The sequence below is a fragment of the Vicia villosa genome, linkage group LG2 (genome assembly GCF_029867415.1).
Source record: "Vicia villosa cultivar HV-30 ecotype Madison, WI linkage group LG2, Vvil1.0, whole genome shotgun sequence".
NCBI lineage: Eukaryota > Viridiplantae > Streptophyta > Magnoliopsida > Fabales > Fabaceae > Vicia > Vicia villosa.
In genome coordinates, this window is record NC_081181.1 from 172,849,584 (window position 1) to 172,866,734 (window position 17,151).

A 17,151-nucleotide genomic window follows, 5' to 3' on the forward strand; every position below is an offset into this window, starting at 1 on the left:
CTGATTCAGAAGCATCTTCAACAAACATAGACGAAGGGATTTCAGCTTCTGAAGTCTCTAAAGCCAAAAGAATTTCAGCCAAATTCTTTGGAGGTGAAGGTTCAATATTGTGTTTCATGTGTTCCGTGCTTCATACGGTGTTGTAGTGACAAAATTGTGTTTCAGGTGTTCCGTGCTTCATACGTTGTAGTGTCAATCTTGTGTTTCAAGTGTTCAGTGCTTCAAAGATTGGACACTATACACTTAAATGATATGTTCAGCTACATCTGCAACCTTTTTCAAAGTGTTATTGATATTTTTTGAATATTATTCATAGCTACTTTGCCTGTGGTTTGTGAGTCTGTTTATGTATCTGAGTTTTGAGAAACATGGCATGATGGTGGGTGCTGAAAGATGTGTTTTTTTATGATGTGGGTTTCTGTAGAGTTATTGCTTTGTTCAAAATCAGAACTTTCTTTTATTATTTAGATTTACAGAAGTGTATTTTTTTTCTTTTGAAAATCCACTAAGATTGGTGACTGAGTTTAAACGAATAAAAAAAGTTTATTAAACATATGCTATTTGTATGTGGCTTGTATAGAAGAGTGCCGGGGAGGAATTGAATCTTGCTAAACATATTTGTCATGCATGAGAAAAGTTTGATAATATATTGGCTATATGTGACTAGTTTTTCTGGCTATATGCAGCTAATACTAACAGGGTGTGTAATTGTAACTAACCATAACCATCTAACTAGTTTTCTGCTACCTAGTTAAAAAGTCAAAAGTTTAATAAACAAGTATTCATATGTGGGAATTAATAGATGAAGCTATAAATTTGTTGTCTATGATAATTACATATGGTTTGAACTTGTAGGTTGCATCACAACGAAGGAGCTTGGAACTGTTATGCGATCATTGGGACAAAACCCAACTGAGGCAGAGCTTCAGGACATGATCAATGAAGTAGATGCTGATGGGAATGGTACCATTGACTTCCCTGAGTTTCTCAACCTCATGGCAAGGAAGATGAAGGACACCGACTCTGAGGAGGAGCTGAAAGAGGCATTTCGGGTTTTCGACAAGGATCAGAATGGATTCATCTCTGCTACCGAGCTTCGCCATGTGATGACCAACCTTGGTGAGAAGCTCACTGATGAAGAAGTCGATGTGATGATTCGAGAGGCTGATGTTGATGGTGATGGCCAAATAAACTACGAGGAATTCGTTAAGGTGATGATGGCCAAGTGATTGATCTCTCTCACTTTATTTCTATTACTTGTATAACAGTGCTTTGTAGTAGTCGTTGTCGTTTCTTACATTTTTAATTCATGGTTAAATGTTAATTAGTGGTAAGTGTTGCTACTCATGATTGTTGTCGAACGGTGTCTGTAATACGGTGAACTGACTTTTTATAATCGAAAAATGTCGCGGTTAAGCATGAGTCGCCACCAACTTTTATTTTATCCAAATAAATCAGAAAGGCCAAAAGAACAGAAAAAAAACCTTTTTAAAAGAAAACGGGTTCGGGGGATAATTTATGCAAAGGGAAGGTGTAAGGCACCCTTTGCATCCATGGTTATCCATGGGCTCTTAATTGCTTTGCTCGTTTGATTTCAGAAATGTAGAAGAACTGAATATGGACTTTAGCTCGTAAATGAGCGTAGCCATTTTGAAGGTTTATGAGAAAGAATATGAAAAAGATTTTTTAGAGCAAGGCAAAGCAATTAGGGGCAATTACCTTATAGTTTGAAAAAGAGGTTCTTTTAGCCTTTCAGGGTGAAAGGGTCTATCCATGCCATAAGAGGGCAGGAAGCCTTTCATTTGGAGGTTGAAGGGTCGTCGTATTATCGTTCGCCATAAGACTGACCCATGCCATAGAGAGGCAGGTAGTCTAAGGGAAGGATTAGAATAGCCTTTTTCGTAGGCAACCAGAGGATACCTCAGCCTTTTTCGTAGGCAACTTCCGAGGGTCGAGGTCATATTAGTGTATCGGAGGCAGCATCATTAGGAACTTATGACCTTTATTTGTATCGAGGCAACATGGCTGAGGTATCCTCGTATTCGAGGGACATGGCTATTCTACAAAAACACAAGGCAACAGGCAACAAGACAACAGGCAACAGGCAACAAGGCAACAAAGAGGTTACCAAAAAAGTGTGCGTGGGTGCAACAATCATGTGATTAAATTCAGTTATTTATCTTGTAATTAATTATTCTAATTCAGTTCAAGACTTGCACTCCCTAGGATTACTAACCACGCAATAGATACTAACAGTAGTAATGGGGAAGGGAAATTGTAACCAGTGGAGGAGAGGGGAATTGAAACCAGCGGGATATAATAAAAACAGAAAATATAATAGTTTAGGGTTTTAGGGTTACCGATGCGCGTAGCTTTGGCAATTGACAAACCCTGAAGATTGGAAAAGAAAGAATAAACAAAGAAGGGGCAGTGAGTGCATTATCAATTCAAACGATAATTAGGGTTAACCCTAATTTGTTAAATAAAATAAAATAAAATAGATCTTTGAAATAAAAATAGAACTTAGCTTTTGATTTGATCTGATATGGTTCGTAGTCGGGAGTACTCTCGAGCATTGACTCTGATCATCTGAGAATTGACAGAAAAATGACAAACAGTGAGTGTATGACAATTCTTCATTAACAGGGTAGAACAAATATTTTAAAAAGAATGAAGGAAAAATAATATTATATTAAATATAAAGAAATAATAAAATCAATCGGGACTTAGCTTTGTGAAATGCGTGGTGCGTAGTCGGAAGGCATCTGAAAAATTAACCCTGAAAAGACACAGAAAAAATAATATTTTTAGTGTAGGGTTACACTACAAGAAAATTATAGTTTTACGACACAAAAATTGCGACAATTACTTGATAACTGTCGTAAAAGTAATATAGAGACGCGTATCGCGACGGTATACACCTACCGCCCTTAAATTTTTAAAAAATTATTAAATTTAACGACGGTTATACACCTACCGTCCTAGAAATCAGGTCACGACTGTTTAAAAACCACCATAAATTATATGTCGCCCTTTAAACCAAATAACACAACTCTTCACCACGAGAAACTCATCAAAAGTCACGACGGTGAACCAACTGTCGCGCCCTCTTGCTTAAAAATTATTAAACTTCACGACGGTGAACCTACCGTCACTCACAATTACAAAACAATTATCGAGAAAAATAATCTCCTGCATTTGTATATCACAAAGTCACCTGTAGTCAAATGTAATATCAAGGTCATTTTAGCAATGACGAATTCAAAAATTTTAATTAATAGAGACAATATTTTTCTATAATTTTATGTTAAAAATTGTTTAACAGTGATGATATATTATCATTACGTTTTTGTTCTTAAGATTTTTTGCTATATCGATAATCGATAAAAATTATAAAACTTGTAAAAATTTATAAAATTATTTTTAAATTTTATTTATTTGAATTAATAATAAAATAAAATTGACAAATAATTAATTTAAATAAAAAACCAAAAAAAAACTTTAATAAATAATATTTAATCATTGCCTTATTTAATCATATAATATTTTAGTCATTGACTTATTTAATTACATTTTTTTCCAATTAAAATTTAGTCAGTTATACTTCTCCATAATATATTTTTCCAATTAATATTTTTTCAATATTTTAATTGTGTTCAGTATATCTAAGAAAAATTAATGTTTCCTTCATATATCAGAAAGGGCACGACGGTGAAACCTCCCGTCGCCACCTTTCACACGCAGATAACAATTTCGCGACGGTGATTTCACCCGTCGTCAACCATTAATTCATTTTTCGCGTTACCATTTATTCCGCTTCTTATGATTCTTCTTCTCTTTTTTTTTTAAATCACCGTCAAAGGCAGCTAAGGCTCTTGGAGAATCACCGTCAAAGCATTTCTCTCAGCCATTGCGAATCACCGTCAAAGAAACCACCATCACTTTGAATCTTAACAGGTTTGTCTTCTCAAACCCTAAATTACATCTCAAACCCTAAGTTCCTTCTCAAACCCTAAATCCCTTCTCAAATCCTAAGTTTTTTTTATGCAAATATGTGTGTTCGTTTCATATGGTATATCCATGGGTGTTTTTCCTTTCATCTTTCATCTCGTAAACCCTGATTCGGACGTAAATTGAGTAAAGCAACGCAATCGATTTAATTAATTATTGGTTTCGCAACCTAATTAATTAAATCAGAGAGAAAAAATAAAATCAGGCAAAAAAACCTTTTTATGATTTTTTATGGATTAAAATAAAGTAAATATGATTTTTATAACGATATATAAATAAAACATCTAAAAATAAATAAATATATAATATTAAGAAAATAAAATAATTTAAATAAACTAAGTATATTAAAATAAATAAAAGAAAAATGATAAATATTAAATATTAATAAATAAGTATATAATATAAAATAAATGAATAAGAAAAAAGATAAACAGTAAATATGTTAAAATAAAATAATTATTATTATATATAAAGAAAAAGGTTTTAGAATATATATATATATATATATATATATATATATATATAATATGACCGTTACCAACTGGTCTATGTCACTTATTCGAAACCCTTACCAACTGATCTATGTCACTTATTCGAAATAAAATGACATCTACAATATATGAAAATAAATTGTTCTGGAAAAACCATTTTTGCCCTTCTTTTCTCACAGCTTGCCACATGGATGCTCTTAAAAAGCTCCATTTCAATTGCTACTGCCTTTTATTTTTGACCAATTATTATATTATTAAAGATTTCTATCACTTTTGTTATCTTTCTCTCTTTCACATAATCCACTTCATTTTTTCTCTTTTTTTCTCTCTCTTCCTACGATCTCTCTTTCTCTGAGTTCTCATATTTTTCTCAAATCCCTGACCCTAAATCTTCTTATTTCTTCTCCTTCTACACGCCTTTTGCTTCCTTCTTCCTTCTCCATCTCATTCTTCCTTCTCCCTCTTATTCTTCCTTCTTCTTCATTGTTATTATTGAGTATCAGATATGTTTGATTTTGATTTACTATTTGTTGTTTCAGGTTTGGTGGTGTTGGCTCACGCGGAAGGAGGAAGGTTCGTCTGCGGTGCGTTTCTGATGATTTGTCGGCGTTGGTTGCAGTGTAAGACGATTAATATTTTGAAAGAGGTTCAATTTTAACTTTCTTTTTTTTCTTCTTATGATTTGTTTACATGTGCAAGTTTTTTATAAGCTTTATTTAGTTGTGCAGATTTTAGGGTTTCTTACTATTGAATCATATTTTAGAATTTCTTCCTCTACATATACTTTTAACTCATATTTTTGGATTTTGAACCATGAGTTTTCTTTGTTTTTTTATATTCATTGGAAAAAATATAATCTTTATGGTGATACTCTTGTCATTGACAATCATTTACCTGAATCGAAATAAACGGTGATACCTTGTATTATACTGATTATGTTGTTTACTTTAACAAACTGATTTGAAAACGTTTTACACTGAAGTAATTTGGATTATATTATATTAGCCTTCAAATGAGAAAATTGTGAAAATAAAAGGTTTTAAAAAACAGTATCTGATCTATGTTTCTAAAATATTGGAAATATTTTTATACTGAAAAATATTGAAATATTATATCTGAATGAAGCCTTGCAAAATGTTGAAATATTCTTTTTAATAAGCCAAAATGTTGATCTGATGAGCTTTTGCAAAGAAGAACGTCCTCTGATACAGAAAGGGCATTGGAACGTGCTGATTAGTATGTACTCTAAAAAGTTGCTTGAAATGAAAGCAGAGGCTCTTTTAATAGTTTGTACCTCATTCTTATAGTGTGCTCCAATATCACTAGAGCTTATATTATGTTTAATAGTATACATACCACACATAATATACATAGTAAGTATTTTAGTAAAACTAAATTTTGATTATTTTTATTTTTATTACATTTTAAAAATAAAAACGTGCGTACAACACCAATACCCGTGCGAACACACGGGTTTAATAAATGAAAAGTTAAAATATATATTATTGATGTAAAACAAAATTGATAGAACAAGTTTTTAAAAAAAATTGGTAAAACAATTTTGTTTTTCTAATATACACTTTTATTACATTTTAAAATAATTATATATATACGAAAGAAAATATTGAAACCAATTTATTATATCTTTTAAAAATAATAAATTATTTTCATTAGACAGTTTGGTCTTTTTTTCATTTTATTTTTTGATTATTTTATTACATTTTGAAAACAAAAGCGTGCGTACCACATCTGTATCGTGTGAACGCATGGGTAATCACATCAGTACCTTGTGAACGTACAGTACCGTGTGAGTGCACAGATAACTATACCAAAATTCGTGCAAACGCACGGATTATTATTTTTTTATACAATTAAAGAAAATAAACATAAAAAAAATGTCTTAATCCAAACACGATATAAATGTTTTGTTTTTACCACAACTCTATTAAGAATAACATTTCATTTTTAGCTATTTTGCACAATTGTTTTTTGTCTAAGTGGATGTTTAATATTTTTCTATACATTCTATTATTATTTTTTCATAGGTATCAGACATTTTTCTATACATTCGTTTATTATTTTTTCACGGGTACTAGACATTTTTTTATACATTCAATTACTATTTTTTCACGGGTACCAGACATTATTCTATACATTCAATTATCAATTTTCTACGGGTACCAGACATTTTTCTATACATATAATTATTATTTTTCACGGATACCAGACATTTTTCTATTAAAAATATAGATCTGAAACAAATGCGTGTCCCGTACTAGAACCCGTGCGAACGCACGAGTTTGTTACTAGTTTGGCAATATATGAGGGTAAATTTCGGGGTATGACAGTGTCTTACTAGCTTTTTCTTGTAATTTTGTTCCTTAAAAAAGTTGTAATGTTGATTTCACTTCAGGTTCTACCACTTGTCATTTTTTGGTGAATGGTTATGAAGGTTACATATGCGATTTTATAAGTTTCACTATTAAATTTATCCGCTTAAGTATTGTCTTTTATTTATTTAAGCGCAATAAAATAACCACAATTTTTGTTTAATAAAATAATGTATACTCAAATCACAATAGTAAAAACAATTTTATAAAAACAATTTAAACAATATAAATCAATTATTTCAAAAGAATAAAATTTATTATTTTTAAATTATAAAATATTTAATATTAAATATTTTATTAAAGTATTAAATAATGTTTTGAAATAATATTAGTTTTGAAATAATATTAATTTACAAAACTAGTCATTTAGTTTCCTATTTTATCTATTTCACGAAAAATATGTTGCAATTCTTTTAATAAATTACACATGTTAGATTTTTTTTTTTTTCAGACATATTTATAAGAAAAATAATTATTCATTTACTATATAATAATCAAAAGTAACACACAACAACTTTTTATTTCCAGTTATTATATAATAATCAAAATTAAGGCACAACAACTTCGTATTCGTTGATCAGAATTTCTATTTTTAGAGTTCTGATTTTTCGAATAATCTATTATGTTGTCCCCTTTATCTGAAGACGTTTTCTTTGAAGTGGAAATGAATTAAGTGCTGATGAAATTAGAAAGGCGTCAATTCCAGATCTATTTGTTGGCCTGACAGCATTTTCTGAAGTTATTCCAATTTTCTCTGAAACCATTTTTTTTTGGAAGATCCTAGTCCCGCCGTTTTCTTTGAAGTGGAAATGAATTAAGTGTCAATCAAATTATAGAGCCCAGCAATTCCAGATCTAAATGGTTGGAATTTAGATTTTTAAGAAATTTCTTAACTGATATCCACTTAATTTCTTACAAAATTTAGATACAATTTTTTATATGTGGTTGTTACTATTTTTTAATGAAAATATAATAAATATATGATTTTCTCTTAGACGTATATAAATTTCTCCTATTTTCACTCACTATATGATATTTAAGTATATTTGTCATATTTTGATTGGAAAATAGTAAGAACCACGCCTAAAGAATTGTACCTAAGTGTTGTCCTAAAGTTTATTAGTTTTTTATTTAAACATTACTAATAATTCTATTAAAATATAAATAATTCATCATTCTTGCGCAAGTCATATAAAAAATGCAACATATTAAAAAAATGCAATTTTAATATTTTTTGGATGAAAAATGACCATGAAGAACCAAAACTATCTTAAAAATAAAATAGAGAAACTGATTTCGTGAAATAGGTAAAATATGATAATCAAAACTGTAATTTAATCTACTTTTAAAAAAAATTATGAGTTTTTAATATATATATATATATATATATATATATATATATATATATATATATATATATATTCTTGTCTTGTATACATAAATAATAGAATTCAAAATTAAAAATAAATAGAAAGTGGACAAATCATGACAAAGAAAAAAAAGAATAGTAAACAAATGAAAATAAACTAAATAAGAAATAAAAATAGTTCCTACAATAAAACCTTTTTATATAATAAATTAATATAGTTAAATAATACAATTAATTAATATAATTAAAAAAATAGTTAACTCTATGACAATTATTTATATATTTTTATCAATAAATAATATAATTAGTGGTTAAAATAATAAGAAAAATATGAATTTTATACTTATAGATTTCATGAGCCTAATTAAATTTACATATATGAAGGTAAAATAAAAACACAATTGAAATATTATTAAAAATTAACTAAATACATCCACTTATGTTTACATTTGAGACTGAGGGAAAAATATATATTAATTCTTGAACGAAAAATATTATAACATTTATTTTCAAAATTTCCATCATCTTTAACAATATTTTTTTTTAAAAAGTATATTTTGTATAATTTCAAAAATTATCTAAAAAAATCAAAATTTAACAAAAAATCAATAAAATTAAAAGAACTTTAAAATTACCTTTAAAAAAATAAAAAATTAACAAACATCAATAAATTTAAAAAAATATTATAATATTGACAAATAAAAATAAATTAAAAAATTATTGTTATAACTGTCATTCTTTTAATGTTTTATTTTCCACAATCTAACTTCTGCACCAAACCATAAATAAGGAGCAAACAAACCATAAAAAATCAATATACAATTTCTCTATTTTTGGCATGTTTATACTTATAAATTCAAAATAAAAAATAAAAAAACAAAAAAAAATTAAAATTGATAAATAAATAAATGATAAATAAAAAATTAAATAATTTAAAATTAATAAAATAAAAACTTTATAAGTGTTCAAATTCAAATTCTCAAAGATCTTCATCAAAACCACTATTTATGATAGGTGTTCACTTATTTAAGATTTTAACAAATTGAGAGTTTTCAGTTGAGTCATTTGTTTAACATGCATGGAATAGATGCTGCACAAAAATATCAACTCCATGTCATTAAAATGAACACCTACAGAACTATTAATTAATCATAAGCATCTTAATATATAAAATGAAGGTAAACACAATATCTTTAAAAAAACCAAAGGTAAAGAAACGTAACATTTTTCAATCCATTTTTAGTCGGGTGGCATTTATTAATCAATAATTGGTAAGTTATAAAGGATAAATTAGTAATAATAAGAAATTGTGAGATATTGGATCGAACTTTAGTATGGTCGAAGGGTAGCTTCTCGGTTCGACAGGATTAGGCATGAAGTCGAAGGTTGTTCACATGCTTGTGTCGAAGATGCTTGGGTTGTTAGCATGTTAAATTAGGTTTTAGTGTTTAAACCCTAATTTGTTAAGTTAGCTTGTTTATTAAGTTGACTTGTGTAATGGGCCTTGCTGAAAAAGCTCATTAATTAGTATGTTATGATTTATTATAAATAACATACTAGTCTCTAATCATTGCTAAGCTGCAAATCCTAATTTAGGGTGAGAGAGATTATTTGTAATCTTGTTTTAAGAGAAAGTAAAAGAATAGCAGTTATAACCAATTCTTGTGTTCTCCTTTTCTTCCCTAATTCCCTATTATACTTTGTTATTGGTATCGTTTTTCACAATAAATTGGTGCGGTGTGCGTGGAGAAGATGCCTTCAACAAAGTATGAGATTGAAAAGTTCACCGGAGTGAATGATTTCGGTCTGTGGCGCTTGGAGATGAAAGCCCTACTGGTTCAGCAGGGTTGTTTGGAAGCGTTGAAGGGAGAGGCAACCATGAATGCTGAATTAACGGCAGCGGAGAAGACAACTATGATCGAGAAAGCCCACAGCGCAATTCAGGGTTATGGGCGAAACTTGAAAGTTTGTATATGACAAAATCGCTGGTAAATCGACTCTACCTAAAGCAGACTTTGTATTCATTCAAGATGATTGAAGACAAAGTGTTGGCTGAGCAGTTGGATATGTTCAACAAGCTGATTCTTTATCTTGAAAATATTGATGTGAAGATCGATGATGAAGATCAAGCGTTGTTACTATTGTGCGCTTTGCCTCGATCACATGCTCACTTTAAAGAAACTCTCTTGTATGGAAGGGAGTCCCTGACGTTTGAAGAAGTTCAATCAGCCATGTATTCAAAGGACTTGAACGAACGAAAGGAGCATAAACCTTTGACTGTTGGTGAAGGTTTGGCCGTTAAAGGAAAACTCTTACGAAAGGATGGCAAGTTCGACAAGAAGAAAGGAAAAAGCCATTCGAAGTCTTACAGTGGCGAAGCATCTGGCATTCGATGCTATCCTTGTAAGAGGGAGGGTCACACAAGAAAGGTGTGCCCTTAACGCCTAAAGGATCATGGAGGTAAGGATAATGGCAACGCTGCCATTGTTCAAGATGATTTCGAATCATCTGATGTTCTTGTGGTTTCAAGCAGTGACTCTAAGAAGGAGTGGATTATGGATTCAGGTTGCACTTGGCACATGACTCCAAACAAAGACTTGTTCGAGGAATTATGTGATCAAGATGGTGGATCAGTATTGCTGGGAAACAACAAGACTTGCAAGATTGCAGGTGTTGGATCTGTGAGATTCAAGCTCCATGATGAGTCAATAAGGTTGTTAACTGAAGTCAGGTATGTTCCTGATTTGCAGAGAAATCTGCTCTCTCTCTTGGTGAATTCGACAAGAAAGGATATGTTTTCCAAGGAGAGAAAAGTATCCTAAAAGTCATGAAGGGTTCGAAGGAAGTCTTGAGAGGCGTGAAGAAACAAGGCTTGTATACCCTTAAGGCTGAAGTTGTAAGTGGTTCGACAAATGTTGCATCCACGAAACCTTTGTCGTAGACAGAAATCTGGCACATGAGATTGGGCCATGTCAGTGAAAGACAATCATCTAACTAGTTTTCTGCTACCTAGTAAAAAAGTCAAAAGTTTAATAAACAAGTAATCATACGTGGGAATTAATTGATGAAGTTATCAATTTGTTGTTGATGATAATTATATATGGTTTGAATTTGCAGGTTGTATCACAACGAAGGAGCTTGGAACTGTTATGCGATCATTGGGACAAAACCCAACTGAGGCAGAGCTTCAGGACATGATCAATGAAGTAGATGCTGATGGGAATGGTACCATTGACTTCCCTGAGTTTCTCAACCTCATGGCAAGGAAGATGAAGGACACCGACTCTGAGGAGGAGCTGAAAGAGGCATTTCGGGTTTTCGACAAGGATCAGAATGGATTCATCTCTGCTGCCGAGCTTCGCCATGTGATGACCAACCTTGGTGAGAAGCTCACTGATGAAGAAGTCGATGAGATGATTCGAGAGGCTGATGTTGATGGTGATGGCCAAATAAACTACGAGGAATTCGTTAAGGTGATGATGGCCAAGTGATTGATCTCTCTCACTTTATTTCTATTACTTGTATAACAGTGCTTTGTAGTAGTCGTTGTCGTTTCTTACATTTTTAATTCATGGTTAAATGTTAATTAGTGGTAAGTGTTGCTACTCATGATTGTTGTCGAATGGTGTCTTACTAGCTTTTCATGTAATTTTGTTCCTTAAAAAAGTTGTAATGTTGATTTCACTTCAGTTTTCTACCACTTGTCATTTTTTGGTGAATGGTTATAGAGGTTACATAAGCGATTTTATAAGTTTCACTATTATAGATTTATCCCTTTAAGTTTTGTCTTCTATTTTTTTGTCTAAGTTTTTAAGTTATGCTGCACTTGAAATGTCATTTAAGCGCAATAAAATAAACACAATTTTTGCTTAATAAAATAATGTAATACTCAAATCACAATAGTAGAAACAATTATATAAAAACAACTTAACCAATGTAAAGCAATTATTTCAAAAGAATGAAATTTGTTATTTTTGAAATTATAAAATATTTAATTATTAAATATTTTATTAAAGTATTAAACGATGTTTTGAAATAATATCGATTTACAAAACTAGTCATTTAGTCCCTTATTTTAATGAGTGTTGTTATGATGTTGAGTTGCATTTCAGTGAAGTATTTGAGTTTTGGCTAGAGAAGACGACCGGAGTTGGTAAACTTTTGTTTTGTCTTTTAACAGAATACCATAAGATTACAAATAATATAAGTCACACGTGAATCATGGGCCTAATGCCTTTTTCTTTTTCACACCATCATAATTCAGGCCAATTACGCCAACAAAGGAATTTAGTTCATTTCAAAACTGTCAATGTTTGTTATACTTTTTGTTTTAATTTTGTTTCTTTTCTAATTTTTTATTGGTAAATTGATTTTAGATGAAATAAAAAATAGATGAAAATACATTTTAAATACTTTGATGTGTTTAGATATTTTTTATTTTTTTTTAGTTTTTTTACAAACTGTTTTGGTATTTTAAACGAGTCCTTAAACATGTTCTTAATTGTTGTTATTTTGATACTTCGTGCAATTTGATTTGATTAATTGACTTGTAAATTGAATTTTGTCACAGTTTTCCGTGTGTATACAGTAGAGGCAAATAATACTATGTATAAAAACTTAAGTTTTGATTTTAATTTTTGATTAGGTTTTATATTAATTCTTTGACACTCGATCCATGTATGTTTGTAGTTGTAGCTCATATGAGATGCACTTGTGCAATAATTGGAGTTCCTTTTGAAGACATAAAGGACCATTAGAGGTCTTAGGACATGTAGTTTGGTATTTTTTATCATTCCTTTGTGACTTCTAATTGCATGCTCGCTTTAGAACTAAATCCAAACTTTTGCTATGTTAATATTAGGATAGAATTTCCCTTGTCATTTCCTTTTGTTTTTCAATTTTCAAAACATCTCATAAATAATAATGCGAATCACACTATTACCAACATTAGTGGGAGAGAAATGAGTGAGTGTAGTCCTAAATCTGTTTCTCTACCATTTATATACTTTTGTGTGATTCAAATCGCAAATTAATTCTCTTAAAAAATACCAACAAAAATGCATAAAAGCCTTAATAAATATTGATAAGAATCATGTTTTCATTTACACAATGGAGAGAAGCGAATGGGTTTATTTCCTAATCTGTTTCTCTTCCATTCACACACTCACATTGTTTAAATCTCGGGGTTTAAACAAAGTTTAGAGGGGGTGAGTGACCCGGTAGTGGGAGAGAAATGAGTGAGTGTAGTCCTAAATCTGTTTCTCTACCATTTATATACTTTTGTGTGATTCAAATCGCAAATTAATTCTCTTAAAAAAAATACCAACAAAAATACATAAAAGCTTAATAAATATTGATGAGAATCATGTTTTCATTTACACAATGGAGAGAAGCGAATGAGTTTATTTCCTAATTTGTTTCTCTTCCATTCACACACTCACATTGTTTAAATCTCGGAGTTTAAACAAAGTTGAGGGGTGGTGAGTGACCCGGTAGTGGGACTCGTTTATCATTTATCTATATTAAAAAACAAAAAATAATTCATTTTCTTTTTCGTGTGAGTTTCAATTTTTAGGAAATTTCTTCCCAGTTAATTTCTTATAAATAATTTATTAGTTTTATTTTAAAATTACTAATAATTCCATTAAAATATAAATAATTCACCTGTTTTATACAAGTCATATAAACAATGCAACATATTTAAAAAAAAATAGAACTTCAATATTTTTTGGATGAAAAATGATGAGGGACTGATTTCGTGAGACAGATAAAATAGAAGGATTAAAACTGTTATTTAATCTACTTTTTAGAAAAAATATGAATAATTTATGAGTTTTTAATATATATATATATATATATATATATATATATATATATATATATATATATATATATATATATATATATTGAGTTCTTGTATACATAAATAATAGAATTCAAAATATAAAATAAATAAAAAGTACACAAAATCATGACAAAGAAAAAAAGAATAGAATAGTAAATAAATGAAAAGAAACTAAGTAAGAAATAAAAACAGGTCGTGGAATAAAAAATTGTTATATAATAAATTAATATAATTAAATATTTAAATAATACAATTAAATAATTTAATTATAAATAAGTTAACTCTATGACAATTATTTTTATATTTTTAACAATAAATAATATAATTAGTGGGTAAAATAATAAGAAAACAATGAAATTTATTTTAGGGGAAAAAATGTTTTCATTAACATTAGTAAGTGGTGGTAGTGGTGATAGAAAAAAGAATAAAATAAAATAAAATGAGATTGTGGTAGTAATAAGGTTGGTAGAGAGCAAGAGAATGAATACAACGACATAATGATATCTAAATGTTTTTATATTGGATTGTGCTTTTAATTTAAAATATATATTAATTATTTTATTTGACTACTTAATAAAAATTTAGATAAAATTTATAAATATTTTACTAATAAGATATGTGTAAAGCAACAATAATAATAAAAGTAAAAACAATTATTTTAAAATGATAAATGATAAAATTGAAGAGTTCAAAAAAGTTATACTTAGAGTTAGATTTCATGAGCGTAATTATATATATATATATATATATATATATATATATATATATATATATATATATATATATATATATATATATATATATATATATATATATATATATATATATATATATATATATATATATATATATATATATAAAGGTCAAACAAAAACTTAATAAAAATATTATAAAAAATTAATTAAATACATTCACATTCGAGAGAAAATATATATTAATTCTTGAATGAAAAATATTGTAACATTTATTTTCAAAATTCCGTCATCTTTAACAAAAAAAATTATAAAAAAAAGTATATTTTATAATATTTTAAAAAAATTATCTTAAAAAAAATCAAATTTTAACAAAGATCAATAAAATTAAAAGAACTTCAAAATTGGTACCTAAAAAAAATAATCAAAAATTAACAAACATCAATAAATTTAAAATATATTATAATATTGACAAATAAAAATGAATTAAAAAATTATTGTCATAACAGTATTTTTTTAGTGTTTTATTTTCCAAAATCTAACTTCTGCACTAAACCATAAATAAGAGCAAACAAACCATAAAAAAAAAAAATATATTAATGGTGTGGAGGAAATTATTAGAAAAAAGAACGAATGAATTCAGTATACAATTTCTCTATTTTTGGCATGTTGATACTTATAAATTCAAAATAAAAAATTAAATAATTACAAATTAATAAAATACATAAATAAAAAAATTAATAATTAAAATTTAATAAAATAAAAACTTAAAAACTTTATAAGTGTTCAAAGTTCAAATTCTCAAAGATCTTCACCAAAACCACTATTTATGATAGGTGTTCACTTATTTAAGATTTTAAAAAAGGAAAATGCTTATTAGTAAGAAAGTGGAAAAATAAGAAAGGCAAGAATAGATCACAACCATCAATTATCACCACAACCACCATGATCCCTATTAAAAAGGAAGTTAAATTTAAAAATAATTTAAAATTTACCACTAAAATAATGACACATACTCATTCTTGCATTTCTTCTTCAAATTGTTTCGTACTAAACAGCATTACTCTTTAAAAAATTGTGAGTTTTAAGTTGAGTCATTTGTTTAACATGCATGGAATAGATGCTGCACAAAAATTATCAACTCCATATCATTAAAATGAATACCTAGTGAACTATTAATTAATCATAAGCCTCTTAATATATAAAATGAAGGTAAACACGATATCTTTAAGAAAAAAACCAAAGGTATAGAAACGTAACATTTTTTAATCGATTTTTAGTCAGTGGCATTTATTAATCAATATCTGGTAAGTTATAAAGGATAAATTAGTAATAAAGAATTTTATTATTATTATTATTATTATTATTATTATTATTATTGTTATTATTATTATTATTAATATTATTATTTTTTTGAAATAAAAGAATATATATTATTTCAAAAGTAACTGTACAAACATACAAAATCCATTCAATGGACTAATTACATCATGAGTAAAGCTATTTTCCTTCTAAATTTGTCTTTTAACCAACCTCTAAACACTATGGATTCTATAATCTTGTGAACAAACTGTAGTAGTATCTTCATTTGTATTAGAACCAAAAATTTGTTCATTACGATACTTCCATATACCATGAACTGTTTCCGCTATTGCAATTTTCAGCACACTAGCCTTGAACCCTTTACCCTTGGTGTGCTGAAGAAGCTAGTTCAATTCCTCTTGCCATTGATGCGGTTTATGATTCACTTCTATCCATTTAAGCACATCCTGCCAAATATGCTTCGTAACTCTGCAACTGATAAGCAAATGGTTGATGTCTTCTATGTTTTCATTACACAAACTACAACAATCATCATGGAGAAGCCCAAGTCGTTTCAGTTTCAGTCTGGCTTTAGTAGCCAACCTATTGTGGCACACAAGCCAGAGACAAACTATGGCTCTAGGCAGGGCCGGTGATTAGCCCGTGCAACCAGTGCTTTTGAACAGGGCCTCCAATAGTGGGGGCCTCAAAATTTTGTTTAATAGCCCAGTCCAATTAACCATTATTATATAATAGGTTAGATAGGTTAATACTATTAAGTTTATTTATCTTCCGTCTTTGGCAAATCACAATACAATACTATAATTAATTTTCAAAATCAATTTTCTCAAAGGTACAATTTAGTTCGTCCACGTTACCGCATTGAGTAGAAATTTATGTTGGTTTCAAGTGAAATTTATGTTGGTTTCAAGTTATTTTGTCAAAAAAAAATTCTTTGCAATTTTGGAAAGACATGAAGATGATTATTGATCTTTGACTGTATCTTTATTATACATTTAAATACAAGCTATTTTAATATAAAATAATGTGG

General features: G+C 28.7%; 2 protein-coding genes across 2 annotated transcripts; both read left to right on the forward strand.

The window, feature by feature from the left end:
* The first annotated feature begins 823 nt into the window (after nt 1–823).
* On the forward strand, nt 824–1,374 carry LOC131652989 (calmodulin-2/4-like). Its single transcript, XM_058922994.1, has one exon. It carries the CDS (start codon nt 888–890, stop codon nt 1,227–1,229), a length of 342 nt encoding a protein of 113 aa, XP_058778977.1. The 5' UTR covers nt 824–887; the 3' UTR covers nt 1,230–1,374.
* Nucleotides 1,375–11,360: 9,986 nt separating this feature from the next.
* Nucleotides 11,361–11,945, forward strand: LOC131652988 (calmodulin-2/4). The gene has a single exon (XM_058922993.1). It carries the CDS (start codon nt 11,411–11,413, stop codon nt 11,750–11,752), a length of 342 nt encoding a protein of 113 aa, XP_058778976.1. The 5' UTR covers nt 11,361–11,410; the 3' UTR covers nt 11,753–11,945.
* The last annotated feature ends 5,206 nt before the right edge of the window (nt 11,946–17,151 follow it).